Here is a 21887-nt window from a genome sequence, read left to right as displayed (position 1 = left end):
CTAACTTAAGAATACAGTCTTGAATTTTGATTGATGCTACTGTTATCGTCATTGTTCCAGATCAAGATTCATTATAATTGCATAACTATTGTGTGAATTCACTGATTCCTGTAAGTGGACTGGTCATGTTGCATTTACATCAGAATCAGAATCACTTTATTCATCCCCGAAGGGAAATTCATACATTTTCCTTGCTAGGTGAGTGCATGACCTTGTCTTCTCTTCCTGTCTGTAGTTTCCACAGTACTCCTTCCATCTTCACTAAAGCTATCCTGGATTTCAACTTTAGCTCTGCTCCCATAAATTCAGACGCCTCAAATTTTGTCCTGATGTTTTACAACCCTGGTTCCATCCCTGTGGACTGGTATGTGAGCAAAAGACAGCAAAATTCATTTAAGGCCGATAATACAGTACATCACAATGCAGAATAACAAACTAGACTGACGTACAAGCGTCATCATTTTACGTTATACAACCAGCACTCATCAAATAGTGCCTAAAAGTACAGTTTTTAGAAACGGTTTGAATTGACATTTGACAATTTTTTTCAGTTTCTTATCTAGTGATTTTTGTCTTTTCTTCATTAGGGCATTCTTGTTTCCAGAGGACCAACAGGTAGAGTTGGCGTACTGGGCAGTGACAGGGGAGTTCAGCAGCACAGAGCTGCACCAAATGAAGGTCAGACATTTCATATTCTAAACACAGTTTCAGAAGTTTACATGTAAATTTGTGATTTAAATAAATCCCAGTTCAGGTTATAGATGAATAATTAATCAAAAATATCACATGTGCTGTTCTGTGAGTATGTGTCTGAATTTAAGAACCATATAGTAAAGCACTGAGGAACCCGAGGTTAAAAATGGTGCTTTATAAGTGAGGACCTTTTACCATTTACCATATCATTATAAATTAAACATTGCGGTGCTACAGAGATGTCCTAACGTACAAATCATACTCTGCAGACACAAGGTGACTTGTTTAGTAGTTACTGCAGCGAAAATAACATCGTTATTTTTGTTTCAGTGGATAACACAAAAATATGTTTCTCTTTAAAATTATGTCATTGCAAAACAATCACAGCCTTAGTTCAGATACAAAACACAAATATTTTATCCTGTATTGACAGGTGCAGGACAACCAACTGTTCAACATTTCCCCTCGTTCTGGAAATTTGCTCCCTGGCCAGAAGAGGGCAGTACACTTCAGCTACAGGTTAGAGATCTGATCACACTGTACACACCACCAAATCATGTATAAGTCAGATTTTTTTTTTTTTAAAGAAACAGCCCTAAAGTCTGGAGAATTCACTTTACATCAGACTACAGTAATAATGCAGTACAAAAATCATGTAAACTTTACCCTTTACAGTCATGACATTGTTGGGACTCATCAGTTACCTGTCGTGCTCAAACTCTCTTATGGCAGAGAGATCTTGGTGAGGCTTACTTTAAGCTTTTATATTTTCAAGTCTAGCAACACATTAATAAAAGTAAAAAGTAAAACTGTTCTCTTTGCTATTATGTACTGTTGTTCCACCTTAGTAAGGCTGTTTTAGTTTGTCTATTTTTTTTTTTTTTGCTGAACCCTAATGAATTTATTAACTCTGTGTTCATGTGATATGTTTTTGTATGCAGCTGAACCTCCAAGGGGTGACGGTGGAGAGAGATACACCATATCTCCACTTTGCCTCCAATCAGTATAAATTCACTTCTGTCAATATCGGTTACAACAGTCCTCCCAGGCAGGTATGTGTTTAGTTTCTCTTACATTAAGTCCATTTAGTGAGTGGCCTTTTCAGTGAGCTGGACAACACCGTATTACACTTTATATGACACAACACACACCTGTCAATATTTTAATTTTAACTTCTGTTAGATTCCGGACAAGATGTGGGATTAGTAATTTGTTTATTGGCTGTGCAGGTGTATGAGTTACGTAATGGCGGTGCAGTCCCAGTCCGTTATCAAGTGGACATGGCTGCATTGTCACAGCTTCAGGCAGACAACTTTAACCATCCAGTGCTCTGCTGCTTCAATCCAGAGGGAGAAGTCCTTCCTGGGAAGACAACCAAGCTGGAATGGATCTTCTCACCACTTGAGGCTAAGACTTACCATGTATGCTTTGAAATCCTACTCTGTGTATCTTAAGCCGTCTCCTTAACGTTGCCTCATTGTTTCCTCCTTTGCATTATTACTCTTAAGCTGATATCCATTTTGAAATCGAGAGAAATTGTCACCATAAACAATAGTTTGATAGCAATAAACTTTTATCAGTTTTATTCAATATATATTACATTGGCATAATAAATATCGGGTTGACAGAATTTCTTGCCACATAGCATAGTTTATACACATAAAGCTAATTAGCACACTCTGCCCCCAAATGTCCAGTCTCAATCCGTGATGTATTTCTTCTTTTTCTTTGTATCACCAGATGGATGTTCCAATCCGCATCCAGGAAAGGGACTTGACACTGGTGAGATTTGAGGGATGCGGCCGTGATATTCTGACATCGGGTTCTTCAAACCCATTGGCAAGCAGTGATCATAAGCTTTCTGTACCATGCGTCCAGAGGGTGCCCTTCCCAGGACAGGTGAGAACATATATGAACACTTAAAACAGATACCGACTGAGTATAAATGAGTGAAGTAAAACACTTGTGCTAGACATACCTCATGTCTTTTATGTTTTGTTTAAATAATACCAAATTTTGATGTCTATGAGTATGTAATCTCAGTTTGTGTGTTTGTGTGTGTTCAGGTATTATTCCTGTCTGAAGACAGTGTCTTTCTTGGTGACATCCCTGTGTGCTCACAATCTTCAAGAATCCTATTCCTCACCAATGTGTCCCACACAGACATTGCCCACTATACATGGGAGCTGCCCCAGCAGAGCACCCAACAGGTAGAGGAAGGTGGACAGGTTTGGGGAAAATAAGCAGATCCTCCCTATTTGTGTTGCTCTGTTGGATTGTCACAGACAGCACAAACATGTATGACTTCCTCGTTCTTTTTCTTAGGTTTTCGCTGGTGTCTATTAACCAGATGTGTTGTCTGTTAAGATTCTGAGATTAAAGTGTTTTTGTGTTACTGCTTGACCAGCTTCACATGTGCTGATGTGTTGTGTCAGGTGGTGCAGATCCATCCAGAGCGAGGCTGTCTTTGTCCAGGGGAGTGTGTCCTTTGCGTCCTTACCTTCACTGCTACGGACTACCCCACCGTTTATAAGCTCGATCTCGTCTGCCAGGTACCATAGCCGGGCCAGTGTAGATCCAAAGCTGCATTAAGTGCCAGAAACAAAAGTTGTAGTTTAGCAGAATATTTTCTCAAAAGATGTTGTGTCTTTCCCCTTTTTTCTCCAGGTTACTCAGGAAGCTGCACTCATTCGGTATCACGATGCTTTGCAGTGCTGGGAAGAAGAGAAAGAGAGGCAGCGAGATGAATTCACAATCACAGACAAAAATGTTCCAGAAAGCCAAAGAATTTTAATAGACCAGGTCTGACTTCATAGACACATTGATACATTTTGAACATATGTAACAATGTTTTTCACTGTATTCATCCTTTGTCTTTGTACAGGAACCTCTTGCAGCTCCTGCAAGGAAAGGGCCACCACTGAGGAAATACAAGGTTGCATTTATTTCCTACCCTTATCATTCTAATCAAATTAATTTAGAGGCATTCTGTAAAAGAAGTATGATCCTTTGAAAACATAACTATATTTGATAAACTTTCTGTTTTCCCTCCAGACTCTTCCTCCTATCTGTGCCAGTGGTGGCTTTGAAACAATGAGCAGTATCTGTACCAAACTAACAAAAGCTGAGCGGCGGATGCAGCGAGAAACATCGAAAGTGTGGAGGCGCCCTCGACCACCCCAACCTGCTCTGCTGCATCTGGAGGTTACAGCTCACTCCCATGGGCTTCTGGAGTACTCCACACACTTTCCTGACCAGTTCAATAAGCGTTCTAGGTAAAATCTTTGATGGTACACACTTAGCATCTCTGAGTAAAATCCTGGCTCCGTTTTCTTATTAACCTGCTTACACAAGAAATCTGTATTTGTTTCGAGTTTATGAAATTAGCTATCATTCATACTTCTAAAATGTGGACCCTGAGCTCTATTTTATATGTGGAAGCAATGATTTTGTTTATTTCTGCTGCCTTTCATAGATACCTTCAGTCAGTTAAGAAGCAGCTACCTGAAAACATCTCTTTAAGCACATCTCTCCCTGCTGGACCGTCCACACAAACACATTGCCCTGAGAAAGACATCCTTGTGCACATACTAACCTCTTTGCTAAGGTAACACCCCCAAAAATATCCAGCAAAGCCTTACATTCAGACATTTAACCTGGCTTGTTGACCTAAATAATCACAGTTGGTGTCATTTCAGGTCAGCTTAGAGAGGGTCAGAACAGCAGATAATTGCTTTGTGTTTCTCCCTCTTTGTCTTTCCAGGAACATACTTGATGAGTCAACCTTTGTTCAGTCTCTGATTCCTTTGGCCTCTAAGCTCAACACCCACCAGCACACACAAACCTTTTCCTCTCATTGCCCATCAATTCCACCTTCACCCTGCCCCCCTATGTGTTCTACTGCTTCTTCTTCTCCTCCTGCCACACCCCAACCTCAAGTTCTGTTGAGTGAAGCAGCTGACATGCAGGGGACTGCAGGAGGTTCGGGAAACAGGCCTGAAAAACAGCAGACACTACAGGCTGAACACGTACCTGCCGACATGGTCGAAGATGTTTTATTGAACACCCTCCAGAACCTGATGATGGAAGCTGTCAGAGGAGAGCTTGTCCTTACAGCACCCTCCTGCACCATTATCTCTCCACTTGCATCTACCAGGTGAAGACAGACACACATTGAACACACACTCTGACAGTAGTGTTGCCATTGTTAGCTCTTTTATACTTTCCGTTGCTTCAGTCAGATGCAAATGATTACATCAGGTTGTTACCATATGGTGTGCTCCATTACAAGCAGAAGGGTGTCCAAAGTCATGGCTGAGGAACAGAAAATTTGAAAAAGAGAAAGGCGCCAGCAGAGACTTCAGTCACACCATCTATCCAAAGTCCCAGAGGTCTGTCTCCATCGACAGCTTTTATTAAAATCCAACTTATCTTATCCAACTTGCCAGTTGCCCTGTATTCCTCACGCTGCCATTCACCTCTTTTTGTCCTCAATCCCACCAGTTTAACTGTTAAACTGTTAAAAATGTAAATAAAGAGCTTTCAACTTGCTAGAGCTGCAGTAGGGACGTTTTAACACTCGTATGCTTGCAACACTTCATCCCCGGATTAGTTTCAGTGAGTTAACAAAAAACAAAGAAACTACACATACACAAAAAGACAAGTTTAAATCTTGAAATATGGAATAATGAGCAGATTATTCTTGGCTCATTCAACTGTTGATCTTCAGTCCATCTTCTCAGTGTTTAGTTTAACTTAATCAATAGCCATATGAGTGTCAGTAAAGTAGGGGAAGATCTTTTAGCTGATATTCAGAAGTTGTAAAATGTAAAGCAATTCGATATTTTTTCACATACATAAATGTATTCAGTTATTCCCCAGTGCTTTCTGTTTGGAAGAATCAACCACCAGTCCATCAGATATTGTGAGGACATTTATGGCATATATTTTTTTCATCAAATAAAGGTATACTGCACATCATTTACATCTCATGTCCATGTTATTTAGAGTAATTTCGTTACCCTAAACAAAGTCAAGTACAAATGGTACAAACTGTCACATGACTGTGCAATTAAACATTTACATATATTTTGTGTTCAGATTAATCACATAAAAAGTCACTGTCATGTCCATTTAACTATTGAACAGTATAATGAAATAGCACCTGTACACAAAATGTTCATTATCATAAATATTAAAGATAATAATAGGCCATAATATTCAAATAAAAGCTGTATTGTTATACAAATGACCAGGGTAGCAGTATTCCAGCTTCCCTTCTCTAGCAGCTTCAGAACTGAAGGCATATAAATTATTTTCTTCTTTTTTACTTTTAGCATACAAAAATGAGCTTTATACAGTGTCTTCAATAGACAGCTTTGATACCTTGGTGCCTTGTGATTCTCAACTGACATTTCTTTACTATTCTGTTGAACATAAGGCAGGCGGTTTCATAGAATTAAGGTCACAGCATAAATGACAGAACCAAAAAAATATTTGTAGGTTACTGTGCACTTCCATGCTTGTATCTTTTAACTGGACACGAGGATTCATATAATCCCACTCCAATTAATTTTAACTTTGTGACTAAGATCAGTAACTAAACTTGGAGATGGTAGGAAAGATCTTGTTATGGAGATATTGAATCTTTTCCCCCTGAGTTCTCAGCTCCTCAAATTCAAAGTAAGGGATCTGTAAGAGAAAAGGAGAGGAAATCTTGATGAGAAATTCTTCAGACAAATACAAAAGAGGGGCAGCTTTTTTAAAATAAATATTCTGTCCTGAAACATTAGCTAAAACAATGTAGCATTAGAACACAAGAGTAATGGTTGCTAGAAATGTTCCTCTGTACCTCTATGTAGATAATCCATTAAAAATCAGCCATTTCCAGCTAGAATAGCCATTTACCACATTAGCAATGTCTAGACTGTATTTCTGATTAATTTAATGTTCTCTTCATTCAAAAATAAGGACATTTCTAATTGAAACCAAACTTTTGAACAGGAGTGTAAATAGGTAAACAATATAGCAGTCGGGTGAATTCCCAATATGAATCATTTTACAGCATTTATGAAAAATGCTTGAGAACTTATTAGCATGTAGACAATTACAAACCACATCAACAAATATAACTTGCTCTTATTTCATCAAGAGAAAGGTGCGAATTAGCTGGTAATTAAAATGTGACCTCTTGTTGCAGTGATGTAGGTTTTGTCACACATACCTGGACCACCTCATAGCCCATCCTGTCAAGGTGTCTCCTCTTGGTGACTTCCTTCCCCAGCAGGTGTTTTGTATTGCTGCAGAAACGGTTTTGTCCATCCAAACACAGTGCAATTCTATAAAAATACACGGCATGGAGAAAAATGGTAATAATTAGTTAAGAACAGGTGAAAATTAAATGCAGCCACCTTGCAACTTGAAGCAGGGCAGGGATTATCATTTTGGTATTTGAATCTATGTCAAAATATAACTTTTGGGTAGATGTCTTGGCTATATCTTAACTTATTCCCACACTTTTTGTGTGTTGACGAGAATCTAACGACACCAACATGAGCAGTTCTTACCTTTTGTAAGTGTGTTCCCACTGAGACAGAGGCAGAACAAATCCGTTCTCGTCCAGGCATATCTCCACATCTGGACACAAAAGGTAGGCAAAACAACAGTATGTCCGTAAGTACAGCACAAGCAAAAAGATGCAACAAATTAAGTGAAGTTGTGATAAGCCAATTTTAAAATATTACAAGGATACACCACAAAATGCTCCATTATGACATGTCTCAATGAGGTAAACACTGAATTTATATGGTAAAAAATGGTGATACTGATAATGTGTACCCAAGTTCTGAGATACTGGTGCTACATGCTCCCATTTTAAATCCCATACTTATATGACATATGGTTGGTTGTAGCTTACCTATAGAGTATCCATTTTGACTAAAGATTCTGGTCGAGTAAAACCTTCCCCCTAGCAGCTGTGCAAGTGGTCCTTTGACTTGTTTGTACAACAGATACTCCATAGGTGTCTCAAAGGCCTGGTCCGCAGAGGAAAACTTCTTCATATGGAGGTAGAAGGGCAGTCTGGGACCCTGATTAGGAAAGAATAACAGGGAATTTGTTACTGTTACAAATTGTCCAACTCAATTTCCCTATAAGCAAAATGAAAAGGTAGTCCTTATGCTTAACATGTGCTCTGACACTCGGGGAATAAGTCCCGATTAAATCACCAAAACTACAAAACCTTATTCACATGATGCTCACCCAGTAGTGTGTGCACTCTAACACGGTGGAGAGATGGAGCTGTGTCAGTTGTCCCAATGTATTCTTGTTGAATGGCTCTCCGTGTGCTGTGAGTCAGACAAAAATAGCTTACAACTGATGTTGCATAGCCTGTTGCTTAAAAATGACATATGCACAACAAGTGTCAGTATGCCTCTGTTATGCACAGCTCTTACTTTAAGTGAATATGTAAAGTTACAGCAGCAAGTGAAAAGGGTAGCTAGAAAACAGAGGAGTGTTTCCGAACCTCCCTGCTTTACAACGAGCAGCAGAAGACACGATTGATCCTGATGCATAATTCAGGAAAAAGTAGACATACCGCCTAGTTTGTTCTCAAGCAGGAACTATGGAAACATCTGATGACTGAACTGTGTGACAAATTTTATGTCTCCCTCTCACAATCAATAATACAAGCCTGACACATACCTTGCAGTCTCTGCAGGAAGTATGGGCTGAAAACTTTGGACATGTAGTTGAGCGGGAAGCGTTCCAGGTGGATGCAGGCGTGCAGCACATCTATCAGCGAGCGAGGCTGGAACTGCGAAAACCTTGTTGACAGAATGCTCTCCAGCTTTTTAAACATCTGACTGGAGCACTGAGGGGTAAAAGAGGAATAAGAGAATGGAGCAAATTATAGCACAGGTAGCTTTCAAAAAATTCATTCAGAAATGATGACAGTATGTAAAACTAATTTATGCTCAAGAACAGCATATTGTTTTTGTTTTGTTGACGTGTCACAACAGCCTCACCTGTGGCAGGTAGTTGAGTCTCCCCATGGCAACAATCTGTTTGGCTATCTGAGGGGTGGTGTGCTTCTCAGCGTTGCATACGAAGTTCTCTGCCACTGCCTCAAAGACTGTCTCGGAGCGGCACCCCATTTGCAGACAGTACTCCATCACAGTGCTGATCACCTCAGGATCACACTTTCCCAGCCTCTCTGACAATTAAAACAAAATGTTGTGATTCCTTTTTCCCATTATCATTCCTCAACACACATCCTACGGAAATCGGACAAGGCATGAAGAATGAAATCTCATTAGACTAGCTAAAAACAGATTTCCCTAAAACCAGATACGGCAAACAAACAAAACAAACAAAAAAAACCACACCTGGCAGGTGTTTCTCCATAGCAGCTAGGAGCTCTTCGTCATGCTGTCCCAGAATCATTAGCGCAGAAAGCACCTTAATTATTTCATCGTCACTGAAAGCCTTAAAGACCCGTGATGCTCTGTGACTCAGTCTCAACACCAAGGTAATAGCCTGTGAAATGGAAAATTAGACTCTTCATAACACTGCACACAGAGGGATGGATACAATACACTCATTTTTTTCTAAATATGTAAAGCAAGCAGATTAAAAGCAATTGAAATGTCCCCAAACAGGCCTAAATGACAGAGCTTAAAGTTGTTAAAGGGGTATTTTGTATGCTTATGTTCAAAGATCTGTAAGTGACAGCTGATTTCTCACTGCAAATCAAACAGAAGCAGGGAAGTTTCTTATCTTTCCTACCTGCCTCTGCTGTAACTTCAGCAGGGACTGCAGAATATCACTGACTTGACTTGCTCTCAGCCGGTGAACCAGCCTTTGTGTGTGTTTGTGCAGAGCAGACAGTATCAGTGCCTGCTGCTGGCTGACAGGCTCATAAAACAGAGTCAGCAGGGAGTAGACTGTGGCAGCCTCACTGGGAGAGACAGCATCCTTTTCTACAGCAGCACCTATGGAGTCCAAGACCGCTGTGACCATGGGTGACTGGCGGGCTTCCAGGGCACATGCCACCTTACCCAGGTGGCAGAGCTGTGGCACCCCGATGTCCCTGTTGGAGAGGAGCTCCAGACACTCATTCATCAGTCTGAGGACAGGAGGGCTGTGGGTCTCTAAGCCAAACTCCACACATGCTCCGAGTAAAGTGGCCAGTCCCTCTGCTCTGTCATTGTTGGGAAAGTCTGCCAGCCTGGAGCACAGCTCACTGATGACATCCTCTTCAAACAGAGACTGGATGTTGACTAGTGCAGCTCCGTTGCGCCGTGGTTTGGCATATGGAGTGTATGGAGAGAGGTGTGTGGCTGCTCTGGCTGCTGCTTGAGGTGTCGTCCGTCTTCCAGTCTGGTGTACGGTCGCTTCATCCTCTGTTATGGGCACAGGAGCGGGGAGAGATGTAGCAGTCGCCATCTGCACTGCTGTGTTACGCGTTCTTTGGAAACAACGCACGCCTGTTACGCACGGCGGCTGCGCTACTATGGCTGTGATGTTAGAAGCTACATGTGGGCATCTGCCCACTGAACTGCAAACACTTAGACTGCGATTAAGGAGAAAACAGGCTGAGGCGTGCTGGCACACAGCCCTGAAAGACGATGAGATGCAAACGATGGACTTCATCGCTGTGTAAAAGATGGTCCTTCCTGTCAGAGCAGCATAGACACAAGAAGAAACCCTGTCAGTGCACTTCCTTACTTTTACACACAATCAAACAAAGTATGTGGAGTCAGCTGATAAGCCAATGAAACAACTTCGTCACCTATTGCACAGAAAACATCTGCAAAGAAGGAAACTGAATCGAATCAAAATATCGAGATCATACATAAGCTACTAGTGTCACCAATGAAACCGACATACTTTGTCCCTGCTTAATCAAATTTCCTTTAATATTACAGAATGGACGTACCTTCACTGAGACAGTAGGACGTTGTAAGACTGCAGCATATTACAGAACTCCCCTCGAGGGTTTGGTAACAAAGTTGTGTAAGATGACATGTGCGTCTACGTGCTGCCACTCTGTGGTCAAACCGAATATTGCAGTCTGGCTGCATGTTATGTACTCAGGCGGCTCCTGATTGGTGCAAATCTGATGGGAGGGGAGGGAGCATGTAGAGTGCCGACATGACGGGTCCAAAAAATTTTGGTCACGTGATCTATAGGAGCCATTTTGTTTCCAATTCATGAACGCCGGTTATGCCTGTTAACGTTGTTTACAACGCAGAGAGTAATTCTAGGTCTTTTTTGGTTTCATAAATACCTGAAAAATGACGGGCTGTTGTGCCTTTGGGTGCACAAATCGATCGGAGAAGAGATTACACATGTTTAGATTTCCCAGGAATAGTGAAAGAATGAAACTGTGGGAAAATAAAGTCCGGAGAGTGGGATGGAAACCGACTTCATCATGATTTTTGTGCCAGGTTAGTCCCATGTTTGTCCTTTCATGTTATGATGTATGGGTGAATGACATATAGAAAAGTTTGATGTGATTTTAGGCAGTTGTGGTTATTTTGACTTTGACCATTTTCATGCATAGAGATGCACGAAATACGGGCCGCTGAAGTTTAACGGGGTAACCCGTTAAACTTCAGCGGCCCGTCTGAGCTTCGACAACAGCCTCCCTGTTCATTCACATGATTTCCAATTCAACAAACAGCTGACAGTTTTCTGTTCCCTATTTTCTGTTTTCCGTCCAACCTGCAGTCACTTATCAGCCTCATATGACCCGAACAGGCTCACTGCGGTCAAGTGAGCCGTTCGCACTCTGGGCGTTGCGCAACTATTCCGTGTAATATGGTAATGCGATCACAGGCGCTGAGGAGCCAGGCTGAGAGACGTCCGCTGCAAATACATGCTGTTATACAGATTTTGACTGTCCATATCTGGAAATCTTGAGGCGGTGACAAAGATCTCTCACTGTGGCTTTGTCAGGGGTCATCCCAGCTACCACCATGCACAATATCACCTGATTTTACTGTAGAATTTTAGAGAAAATTAATGTCAAAGTATGCTGCAGTTTCAATCGTCAACGTCCATAATTGCTGATTTTGACTGTCCATATCTCCAAATCCTTAGGCTGTGACAAAGATCTGTCACTGTGGCCTTGTCAGGGGTCATCCCAGCTACCACCATGTACAATATCACCTGATTTTACTGTAAAATTTTAGAGAAAATTAATGTCAAAGTATGCTGCAATTTCAATCACCTATGTCCAAAATTGCTGATTTTGACTGTCCATATCTGGAAATCCTTAAGCGGTGACAAAGATCTGTCACTGTGGCCTTGTCAGGGGTCATCCCAGCTACCACCACGTACAATATCACCTGATTTTACTGTAAAATTTTAGAGAAAATTAATGTCACAGTATGCTGCAATTTCTATCGCCTATGGCTGATTTTGACTGTCCATATCTGGAAATCCTTAAGCGGTGACAAAGATCTGTCACTGTGGCCTTGTCAGGGGTCATCCCAGCTACCACCACGTACAATATCACCTGATTTTACTGTAAACTGTAGATAAAATTAATGTCAAAGTATGCTGCAATTTCAATCGTCTACGTCCACAATGGCTGCTGCAGTTTCTGCTCCACCCTGCTACTTCCAGCTGTTGACTCACACCAAACGGCTTTGCCGATTCTGGACTTTTGCCTCTGGACACTCTGGGGATAACTAAGCTCTGGAATTATTGACATATTATGTCAATAAATCACGTGAAAAAGTTATGTTTTTATAATGGCTAAATTGAACTGAAATGAATTGAGTATCAGCCATGATGCATCAACACAACTGAAATTGCAACATACTTTGACATTAATTTTATCTACAGTTTACAGTAAAATCAGGTGATATTGTACGTGGTGGTAGCTGGGATGACCCCTGACAAGGCCACAGTGACAGATCTTTGTCACCGCTTAAGGATTTCCAGATATGGACAGTCAAAATCAGCAATTATGGACATAGGTGATTGAAATTGCAGCATACTTTGACATTAATTTTTTCTAAAATTTTACAGTAAAATCAGGTGATATTGTACGTGGTGGTAGCTGGGATGACCCCTGACAAAGCCACAGTGACAGATCTTTGTCACCGCCTAAGGATTTGGAGATATGGACAGTCAAAATCAGCAATTTTGGACATAGGTGATTGAAATTGCAGCATACTTTGACATTAATTTTCTCTAAAATTTTACAGTAAAATCAGGTGATATTGTACGTGGTGGTAGCTGGGATGACCCCTGACAAGGCCACAGTGACAGATCTTTGTCACCGCTTAAGGATTTCCAGATATGGACAGTCAAAATCAGCAATTTTGGACATAGGTGATTGAAATTGCAGCATACTTTGACATTAATTTTCTCTAAAATTTTACAGTAAAATCAGGTGATATTGTACGTGGTGGTAGCTGGGATGGCCCCTGACGAGGCCACAGTGACAGATCTTTGTCACCGCCTAAGGATTTGGAGATATCCATCCATCCATCCTCTATACACTGCTTTATCCTCATTAGGGTCACGGGGGGTGCTGGAGCCTATCCCAGCTGACTCGGGCGAAGGCAGGGGACACCCTGGACAGGTCGCCAGTCTGTCACAGGGCTACATACACAGACGAACACTCACACTCGCATTCACACCTACGGACAATTTAGAGTACTCAATTAACCTCAGCATATTTTTGGACTGTGGGAGGAAGCTGGAGTACCCGGAGAAAACCCACGCATGCACAGGGAGAACATGCAAACTCCATGCAGAAAGATCCCAGGCCCACCCCGGGAGTCGAACCAGGGATCTTCTTGCTGCAAGGCGAAAGTGCTAACCACTACGCCACTGAGCAGCCTGGATTTGGAGATATGGACAGTCAAAATCAGCAATTATGAACATAGACGATTGAAATTGCAGCACACTTTGACATTAATTTTCTCTAAAATTCTACAGTAAAATCAGGTGATATTGTGCATGGTGGTAGCTGGGATGACCCCTGACAAAGCCACAGTGAGAGATCTTTGTCACCGCCTAAGGATTTCCAGATATGGACAGTCAAAATCTGTATAACAGCATGTATTTGCAGCGGACGTCTCTCAGCCTGGCTCCTCAGCGCCTGTGATCGCATTACCGTATTACACGGAATAGTTGCGCAACGCCCAGAGTGCGGGCGGCTCACTTGACCGCAGTACAGGCTCCGTGTTGTTCACCTGTTTCTGGACTGTTAGCCGCCGTTAGCATGAGGATGCTGTTAGCCATATGCTTACAGCTGCAGCAGCGTACAGGCGGACGGGAAAACGTATTTTACTAAATTGACCGAAGCTGAAAACTCCATGATAGAAACATTATACACCCATGGAAAGCTTAGATTCTCATGAATCCGCCGGTATAAACCACTTTCAGATGTGATTACCACAGCGGGTAATATAAACACATTTGTCCAACAAACAGCAAATAACGTAAACAGCACAACTCACCTTTGAAGGCTCAAAACGAGTCACAGATGATAATATTCCACTAAAAACGGCCATGATCCAATCTTGGACATCCAGACAAAACAATCCAGTAAATTATTTTGTCCAAAACATGTCTTGAAATCAGTAAACAATCCATAGTTTTCGTGAATGTGCACCTCGCACTGCGCGTCCCATATTGAGTGAATGGAAACAAAATGGCTTCAAATCCCCAGTTGTCGCCACTCTCATTATATAGGCACTCTAGGAGCATGGAAAGGAGGAGGCTGCTGACTGGAACAATACGTACCATCCCTCATGTAACATTGTAGAATTGTAGCAACTGTGGGCTGATTACTGATTATCAGTATTTTAGTTTTTACTGATTTACGGTAATAAATCAGTTTAAAAAATGGCACTACTTTGGTGCTGAGCCTTTATCTAGCTGTGGTCGCTCTGTCTTCTGGAATGATTTGATTGGTTGTACGTCATGAATAAAACTCGTTTAACTAAACATCTGTAAACAAAACAACGTATCAACAAAGTTTTCTGTTAGAATTTGTGTTCTTCTAAGTTTAACTCCAAGATTTTAAATGCTTTCATTTACTGCCAATGAATATTTCCTCCAAATGTCTCACTAATAATCAATATCAGCCTTAAAAATCCACAAAACACCCCTCTATACTCGACCACACTTAGTACAGTCCGGTTCCCCCTTCTATAAATCTGCTTGGAATCTTCCACTTCCTGTTTGTCAAAGTGGCCTTCTACCTGGACAGGTTTTTGTTGGAGCTCATGCAACAAACATTTTGAGTGACTGCACTTTAATATGGACGGATGACGCTGAATTAGAGTCTATTTAAATGAGACTGAGTTCAGATGTGTAGCTCTGTCATTAAATAGGAAATTATTTCTCAGGATTCACAGAGAAAAGTCTGAAATGTTTGCTGGGTTAGCGTCCTACATGTCCTTTGGCTCAGCTAAAGCTAACTCTCTCCAACTTCTGGATCTTTTGAGTTGCTTGTTGCTAAAATATCTTGCTAGAGGTGCTGAAGCTCAGAAAGTGTGAGATGTTTGTTCAAAATAAGCTCATTCTCAAGTCTTATCTGAACTGTCCTCTTTTGTTTGAACTTTCCCGAAACGTAGCACTTAATGACAGAGCAGCACATCCAGACTCAGTCTCATTTATGTAGAGATTAAACTTCAGTGTCATTCATTGATGTTGAAGTGCAGTTTTTCACGTTTGTTGCACATGCTCCCGACCAAACCAGTCCAGGTGGAAGACGATGTCAAGAGAAAGCTCCAGAGGATGAATATCACACATTTATGTTGGAAATAAATGTCCTCTAATTAGACATTATCATGCAAAACTTGGGTTTTCCTTTAATGATGTTCAAATCTTTGAGTGTTTTGTTGATATTTGTTTCTAAATGTTTTCTGACTCTCGGCCCCAAAGATTAAAACCTTTTACGGCTCACAAGCTGCAACAATTCACACATTATCAACTATCTTTCTGACTAAACTAAGATAAAAAGTGAAAAACTGCCTGATTCCTGCATCATGAATGTAAATGTTTTTGGTTTTTATGACAGTAAACTGAATATATTTGGGTTTGACATTTTATGAACCAAAACAAGAAATGAATTATTGGAGAAAACAATCAACAGATTAATGGACAAAGAAAATGTGTTTTCCAACATGTATGGCTGAATTCTTCCAACATTACAAGGTACATACAATTTAATTTCAATTTTATTTATATAACGCCAATTACAGGTCAAATTGTCTAAAGACGCTTTATTTTTTTAAATAATTTTTTGTCATATTTAAAATATGGCAAAGTAGAAAATTTAAACCTCTTGACTAATCCAATTTATTATTTGGTTTTTAAGAGACTAATCAACAATTAAAATAACTTTCTCCACTAAAGCTAATAAACATGAGGTCAAATAGAAGGAACAGTTTTAAATACTGCAGTCCCACAATAGCAAGAATAAAGTTTCTCAACCAAAACTAAATCTGCTGGTGGATTCCATTAAATTCCTAATAAATGATGATAAAGTGTGATACTAAAGGTTTGTGTTGCTAAAAATCTCAAAGTAAAGATATCAAGTTGAACATCTGGATGGAGGCTGATAAAAGTTGACCTCCCTTCATTTCTCTGGAGCTGACTCCATGGATTTTAGGGATGCTGGTTAAGGCAGTAACATTTTTCTAGATGTTCATGTGGCAATCATTGTACATATAAACTGTGGCATTCATTGTACATAATTCAATTTACATTTCATTTAGGATACTTTTGTATTGTGTGTGATTGGATTTTTACGGATATTTTATGTTAAATTTAGAGATTGTGTGTTTATTATTGTATTATCCAGCTTCAGTGGCTAACTCTGACCAGCAGAGGGCACATTCGCTACACAGTAGAGTGGTGATAACAAAATCTCGTGTTTTCTGACGTGAACGAGATCAAGAAATCAACTGTTGCTAAAGTGGGCATGTCGCAAAGTAGGCGTGTCGCAAAGTGACGCGAGGCTTTGCGACACGCCTACTTTGCGACACACCTCTCTCTTGCAGCCTGCAGACAGATACTCTTTAGACAAGCTGCAGCTGCAGCCCCCAGCGGAGAACCCTGCTGGCAGAGGCTCTATTTATATCCTGCTATTCAGCAGGCTCATTGGCTACAAGCCCTGTCAGTCAAACGTTTCTTCCAACATGATTTGCTCAGAATTTACTGACAAAATAAGGTAGGTTCAGATCGGTCAGTCTCGGCTACGGTTGGCCGTTTGGGGCTCGGAGGCAGGCCAGAGTCACTTGATTAGTTGAAATGCGGTGTAAACCAAACGGTTCAGCCGCCATTTTGACTGCAAAACAGCGTGGATATCTGTATGCTTCATTAAAATATGAACAGAAATAGTGAATATGAAACGGCAGCGCCACCATGTGCCGCGTGTGCGCGCACGGAGCCGATCTATTTGTGGATTATTTACTTATTTCAAGACATGTTTGGACAAAATATTATACTTGCTAGTTTGGTCTGGATGCCTAAGCTTGGATTTTGGCTGGTTTTTGTGGATTATTTTCATCTTTGACCAGTAAAAGAGCGTCCAAAGGTGAGTTGTGCCCTTTAAATGTTTTGTTGTATGTTGGAGAAATGTGTTCGAACACATCTGAAAGTGGTTTATACCGGTGGATTCATGAGGATCTAAGCTTTCCATGGGTGTATAGTGTTTGTATAATCGCGTTTGCAGCTTGAGACATTTAGTAAAATGCTTATGCAGATCTCAAAGCGCTGAAGCTTAACGGGATATACTGTAAATGCATACACATACCTACGAACATATCTATACATACATACCCAAGACTCATATACATACATATCCATACACATGCATACAAAACAATTTCATAAAGCAGAAGAAAGCACAACAAACCCAAGATGTTTAGTCATTATGTTTCTTCACTTGGCCAACAGTAACTATGGACAGCAGTGACTGAAGTGGAAAGCAAGTAAAAGCACAATTTCAAATGCATAACCTGCTCTAACTAATTATCAAAATAAATTATCTTCTCATTTGGAAATTCCTCAGTTGTGACTTGTTTCTTCTAACCCCCCTCACCGCCAGGAGAAATAAGGAGCAAAACAATAAATCAGTCAAAGACAAATGATGTTGTCCAGTTTGAGGTGAAAAAAACAAAACAAAACAAAGCAGAAAGACAGGAAAAGCTGTTTTACTGTTTGCTTCTTGGGGGGTTTCTCCCTAACAACCTCATGGAGCAATAATTTGGCAAATAAAAGAAGGGACAAATCATTGAGAAGCTGGATTTTTGATGCAGATCTTAGAAGTGAGACAACTGAGAAAAGAAAAATACAGAGTTGAGATACAGAAGGTAGGAATTTAAAGTGTTCCTTTGTCTGAGCTACCCGAAGTCCATTAGCATTTCTAATATTTGTCGTGATTCAAATAACAATTGATCACAATAGTCTCTTCTTTTTCTCATCAGACAAAAATGATCTGCTCTAACTTCTGGAAAAAAAATGAGTTGAGTGCTCTTTTGTCATACTTATTTTTGTCATGGATCATATAGAAACTCTAATCTTGAACTAGAACATTTGCAAAGAAAATTTGAGTATGTCAGTGCTGGTTGATTTATTCTGTTATAACGATACATGTGGGATAATTTATATAAGTGTACTTTATTTTGAAAAGTCAATATATTTTACAATATCGGATCACATACGTTTAACATCTCTGAGCTTTTACTTTGAAAGTGGAGCATACTTCACAAAATCCCTTGACTCACTGCAAATGGCAATGTTTTTCGAGGGCTATGGAATGTAGACCTTTTTTTCCCCAAAAAAATATAAATTTAACACCAGGTCAGTTTGCCTTTGTCTGTCAGATGTTTTGTTACTGGAAAAGAGAATCAAATCTGACCACAGACACAAGAACCTTCATCATCACCACCTCATGTTCAAATGTGTTTGTCTGAACTCATTTTAAATCACATTTAAAACTTAATAACATGAAAGTGGACATTGTTGTCCCATTAAGCTGAAACTGTTTTTTTCAAAGCCATCTATGCACAAAGTTCAGTTATAAAGTTTAACATCAATTGGTTACTTTCATTCATTGTCATTTTATTTCGGAATCTGTTCATATTGTTTGCCACAATATTATCCAGACCTTCACAGCTATTTAAGCTGTCTGCCAGTTTTTATTGAAAAGTTTCAGTCAACGTTAAAATCAATGCAAGTAAAAGAATGAAGAAGAATGCAGAAAAACAAATGTAACAATAAAATAACAAAACAAAACAAATGTAACATAAAATAACAAAACAAAACAAACGAAACAACAAAATAACAAAACAAAACAAATGTAACATAAAATAACAAAACAAAACAAATGAAACAACAAAACAAAACAAATGTAACATAAAATAACAAAACAAAACAAACGAAACAACAAAATAACAAAACAAAACAAATGTAACATAAAATAACAAAACAAAACAAATGAAACAACAAAACAAAACAAATGTAACAATAAAATAACAAAACAAAACAAATGTAACAAAATAACAAAACAAAACAAATGACACAGCTAAAATAACAAAACAAAGCTAACATAAGTAAAATAACAAAACAAAACAAATGTAACAGCATAACAAAGTAAAACTAACAAAACAAAAGTAATGCGACAACAAAATGAAGTAAAACCATAAAGCAAAACAAACAAAACGACTAATACAAAGTAAAACTAATGAAACAAGTAAAACAAAGTAACATAGCAACAAAATAATGTAAAACCATCAAGTAAAACTAATTTAACTAATGTAAGAAAATACAAGTTACATTAGTTAACTTAAATTAGTCCTCAATAGAGGGATGCCAGCAGCAGCAAAGAGTCTTCTTGATTCTGCTGAAGAAACTTTGGATTCTCTTCAGTTGTTTTTCAGGACGACCAGAGGAAGCACCAACTGAGGAGTTGATGTCTCTATCTCCATCAGAAGGCCAGAAAACTACATCTTCATCAATAGAACTCAGATCTCCTTCATAAACAGCTGGGTTTTCACGGCTGGAGCTGTCTCCTTTTGGATGCATCTGGATTTGGAAACAGAGTAAGACCAAGTGATCAGCTCTCACCTCTCAGTGACTGAGTAATACCTGCTACTGATTCACTTCATCCTCAAACAACACAGCAGAAAATACTTACATTGGCCAGGTCTTCCAGAGAGCTGGACAGCTCACTGGAACTATGATCTAGTTGATCAAAATAGGGGGAAACTGAATCTCTGTCACTGGAACATGGATCTTCTCCATCAGAAGACCAAACAGATGTATTATATTGACTGGAACAGAGATCTTGTCCGTCAGAAGTTCTGGATACCGAGTCTTCCTCCCTGGAGCTGAAAATGGACATCAAAGAGACAGAGGTCTATGAGCCCCAGGAAATTCTGTCAGACTCGTTTGAGGAACAGTGTTCATAGAAGTCAAATGGCTTGACTACTAGGACGACTGCTCTGTCAGACTCCTCTGTAGAACAATCTTCACCGTAGTCAGATAGTTTGACTGCTATGACCAGCTGATCAGATTACCTGGTGGCTGTAGTGGTGTTATAAACCCCAAAGTCTAGTTCCCAGTCAGGCTCCTCCACTGGACACAGACCCCTGTTAGACTGGGAGGGGGTCAGGCTGGATGAAGGGTGAAAAACAAATACATGAACCAGTCAGTCAGCTATTAAAGACATCAGTTTATCATTTGTTCTGTACTAGTGCCAACATCACAGTCACTTACTAGTTTACTCTGCTGTGAGAGAGCTTGGTCAGGGGGCTCATGGTGGTGAGTGGCTGCTGCACAGCTTCACAAGGGGATAGTTTGGGATCCCCATCAGGACGCAGCATCTTTTTAAAAAGATTCTCAACGGCCACTCTGACCTCCCTTTCAACACTGCCTCCTTTTGGATACATCTGGATTTGGAAACAGAGTAAGACCAAGTGATCAGCTCTCACCTCTCAGTGACTGAGTAATACCTGCTACTGATTCACTTCATCCTCAAACAACACAGCAGGAAATACTTACATTGTCCAGGTCTTCCAGAGAGCTGGACAGCTCCGTCACGCTGTTACGTTTCTCTGCTCTCATGTTTTTTGCTGCTGTGTTTTCTTCGAATGTCTGAAGGACCAAAACATACATGACAACTGTTTTAGAAGAGTTCTGATGACATATTGTGATGGAGCAGTCAAAACCCTGAGCAGGGAAATATGATGAAAAGGAGTCCAAAGACCTACCTCTTGCTCAGCGTGGACAATAAAGTCGATGCCTTTTCTGAGGACGATCACAGCTCCTGTCCCTGTGTTTAGTAAAACAGCAGAAATTAAAAAGATATCTCTGATCAAATAAGTGTGAAAATCAACACTGGCCTCAAGTAAGGTTTATAGCAGGATTATAGCAGGATTTTCAAAAAAAAAAGATCTTTTACTGTTCTCAAAGCCTGGACAGAACGTGACACAGAGCTGATCTGTCCAGTGTTACATTTAAGGAACAGTTTAACAGTTAGATTTTCAGTTTTATACATTTTGCTGACAGAGCAGATACACTGACTTTGTCTGTGTTGAGTCGGTCTTACCTGATGCCATGTTGGTCGAAGTTCTCCGTTTGCTTCTGTGCTATTTGAAAGTGAACCGTCAAAGTTGTGCTGTCAAGTGAAATTAAATGTTGCTCCTTCAGTCTTTGAGTGCTGATGGTGGAATGATCCCTGATGCATTGAAGATGTTTTTTTATGCTGCCACCTCATGTGCATTGTTTGAAAAAAAAAACAAGCAGTTCAAATAAGTGAATTCAGCACCTTATAGTGTGAAGAATAATGTTTCTCTGTACATCTGTAGTTTTACAATATCTACAGAATAATTACAGTCAAAGCAGTACACAGTCCACAACAGATGATGTGTATGTTCAGTTTTATTTTTTGTCAAACACACGTCTGTGAGCAAAGTGTAAAACAAAATGTCCTTCCTCCTGGACCTCAGTGCAGTATAGGATAGACACTGAAAGAAAACAAGTTCAAAAAACAACATACCTGAGTTCACCCTTAAATGCAGATTTGGGGTAGTTAGTCACCCACCACTGTATAATACCCTGTGATTTATTTAGTTCACTTAATTAGTGACTCATCTCCCCATTAGTCCTCAAATTATTTGTCATGAACAATGTTTTGCTGTCAAAATGCTGAA

At 40.0% G+C, this 21887-nt stretch overlaps 2 protein-coding genes across 3 annotated transcripts in view; one reads left to right on the top strand and one right to left on the bottom strand.

Moving 5' to 3' along the window:
- Nucleotides 1–21416, top strand: part of cfap65 (cilia and flagella associated protein 65) — a 29054-nt gene extending 7638 nt beyond the window's left edge. The window contains exons 21-35 of one of the 2 annotated variants that reach the window (XM_051959177.1): nucleotides 236–364; nucleotides 588–678; nucleotides 1127–1212; nucleotides 1369–1435; nucleotides 1635–1745; nucleotides 1923–2114; nucleotides 2434–2592; nucleotides 2760–2903; nucleotides 3129–3245; nucleotides 3361–3495; nucleotides 3578–3628; nucleotides 3748–3968; nucleotides 4169–4300; nucleotides 4457–4849; nucleotides 19603–21416. In XM_051959177.1, coding sequence (XP_051815137.1) covers nucleotides 236–364; nucleotides 588–678; nucleotides 1127–1212; nucleotides 1369–1435; nucleotides 1635–1745; nucleotides 1923–2114; nucleotides 2434–2592; nucleotides 2760–2903; nucleotides 3129–3245; nucleotides 3361–3495; nucleotides 3578–3628; nucleotides 3748–3968; nucleotides 4169–4300; nucleotides 4457–4849; nucleotides 19603–19714 — 2140 coding nt within the window. In that variant the 3' untranslated portion in view covers nucleotides 19715–21416. Of the gene's footprint in view, nucleotides 1–235; nucleotides 365–587; nucleotides 679–1126; nucleotides 1213–1368; nucleotides 1436–1634; nucleotides 1746–1922; nucleotides 2115–2433; nucleotides 2593–2759; nucleotides 2904–3128; nucleotides 3246–3360; nucleotides 3496–3577; nucleotides 3629–3747; nucleotides 3969–4168; nucleotides 4301–4456; nucleotides 4850–4987; nucleotides 5674–19602 lie in introns of those variants that run through there. The other variant, XM_051959178.1, reaches the window with a different exon arrangement.
- Nucleotides 5614–10765, bottom strand: LOC110966922 (FAST kinase domain-containing protein 3, mitochondrial-like). The gene is made up of 10 exons (XM_022216419.2): nucleotides 10634–10765; nucleotides 9481–10370; nucleotides 9081–9231; nucleotides 8721–8908; nucleotides 8398–8566; nucleotides 7954–8039; nucleotides 7610–7781; nucleotides 7260–7329; nucleotides 6917–7031; nucleotides 5614–6384 (listed from the first exon to the last, which is right to left on the bottom strand). The coding sequence occupies exons 2-10, from the start codon at nucleotides 10345–10347 to the stop codon at nucleotides 6286–6288; spliced, it is 1917 nt and encodes a 638-aa protein (XP_022072111.2). The 5' UTR covers nucleotides 10348–10370; nucleotides 10634–10765; the 3' UTR covers nucleotides 5614–6285.
- Nucleotides 21417–21887: the final 471 nt, after the last annotated feature.

The sequence above is a fragment of the Acanthochromis polyacanthus genome, chromosome 14 (genome assembly GCF_021347895.1).
Source record: "Acanthochromis polyacanthus isolate Apoly-LR-REF ecotype Palm Island chromosome 14, KAUST_Apoly_ChrSc, whole genome shotgun sequence".
NCBI lineage: Eukaryota > Metazoa > Chordata > Actinopteri > Pomacentridae > Acanthochromis > Acanthochromis polyacanthus.
Note: the sequence above shows the minus strand (reverse complement) of the source record. Positions and strands in the feature narration are given on the sequence as shown.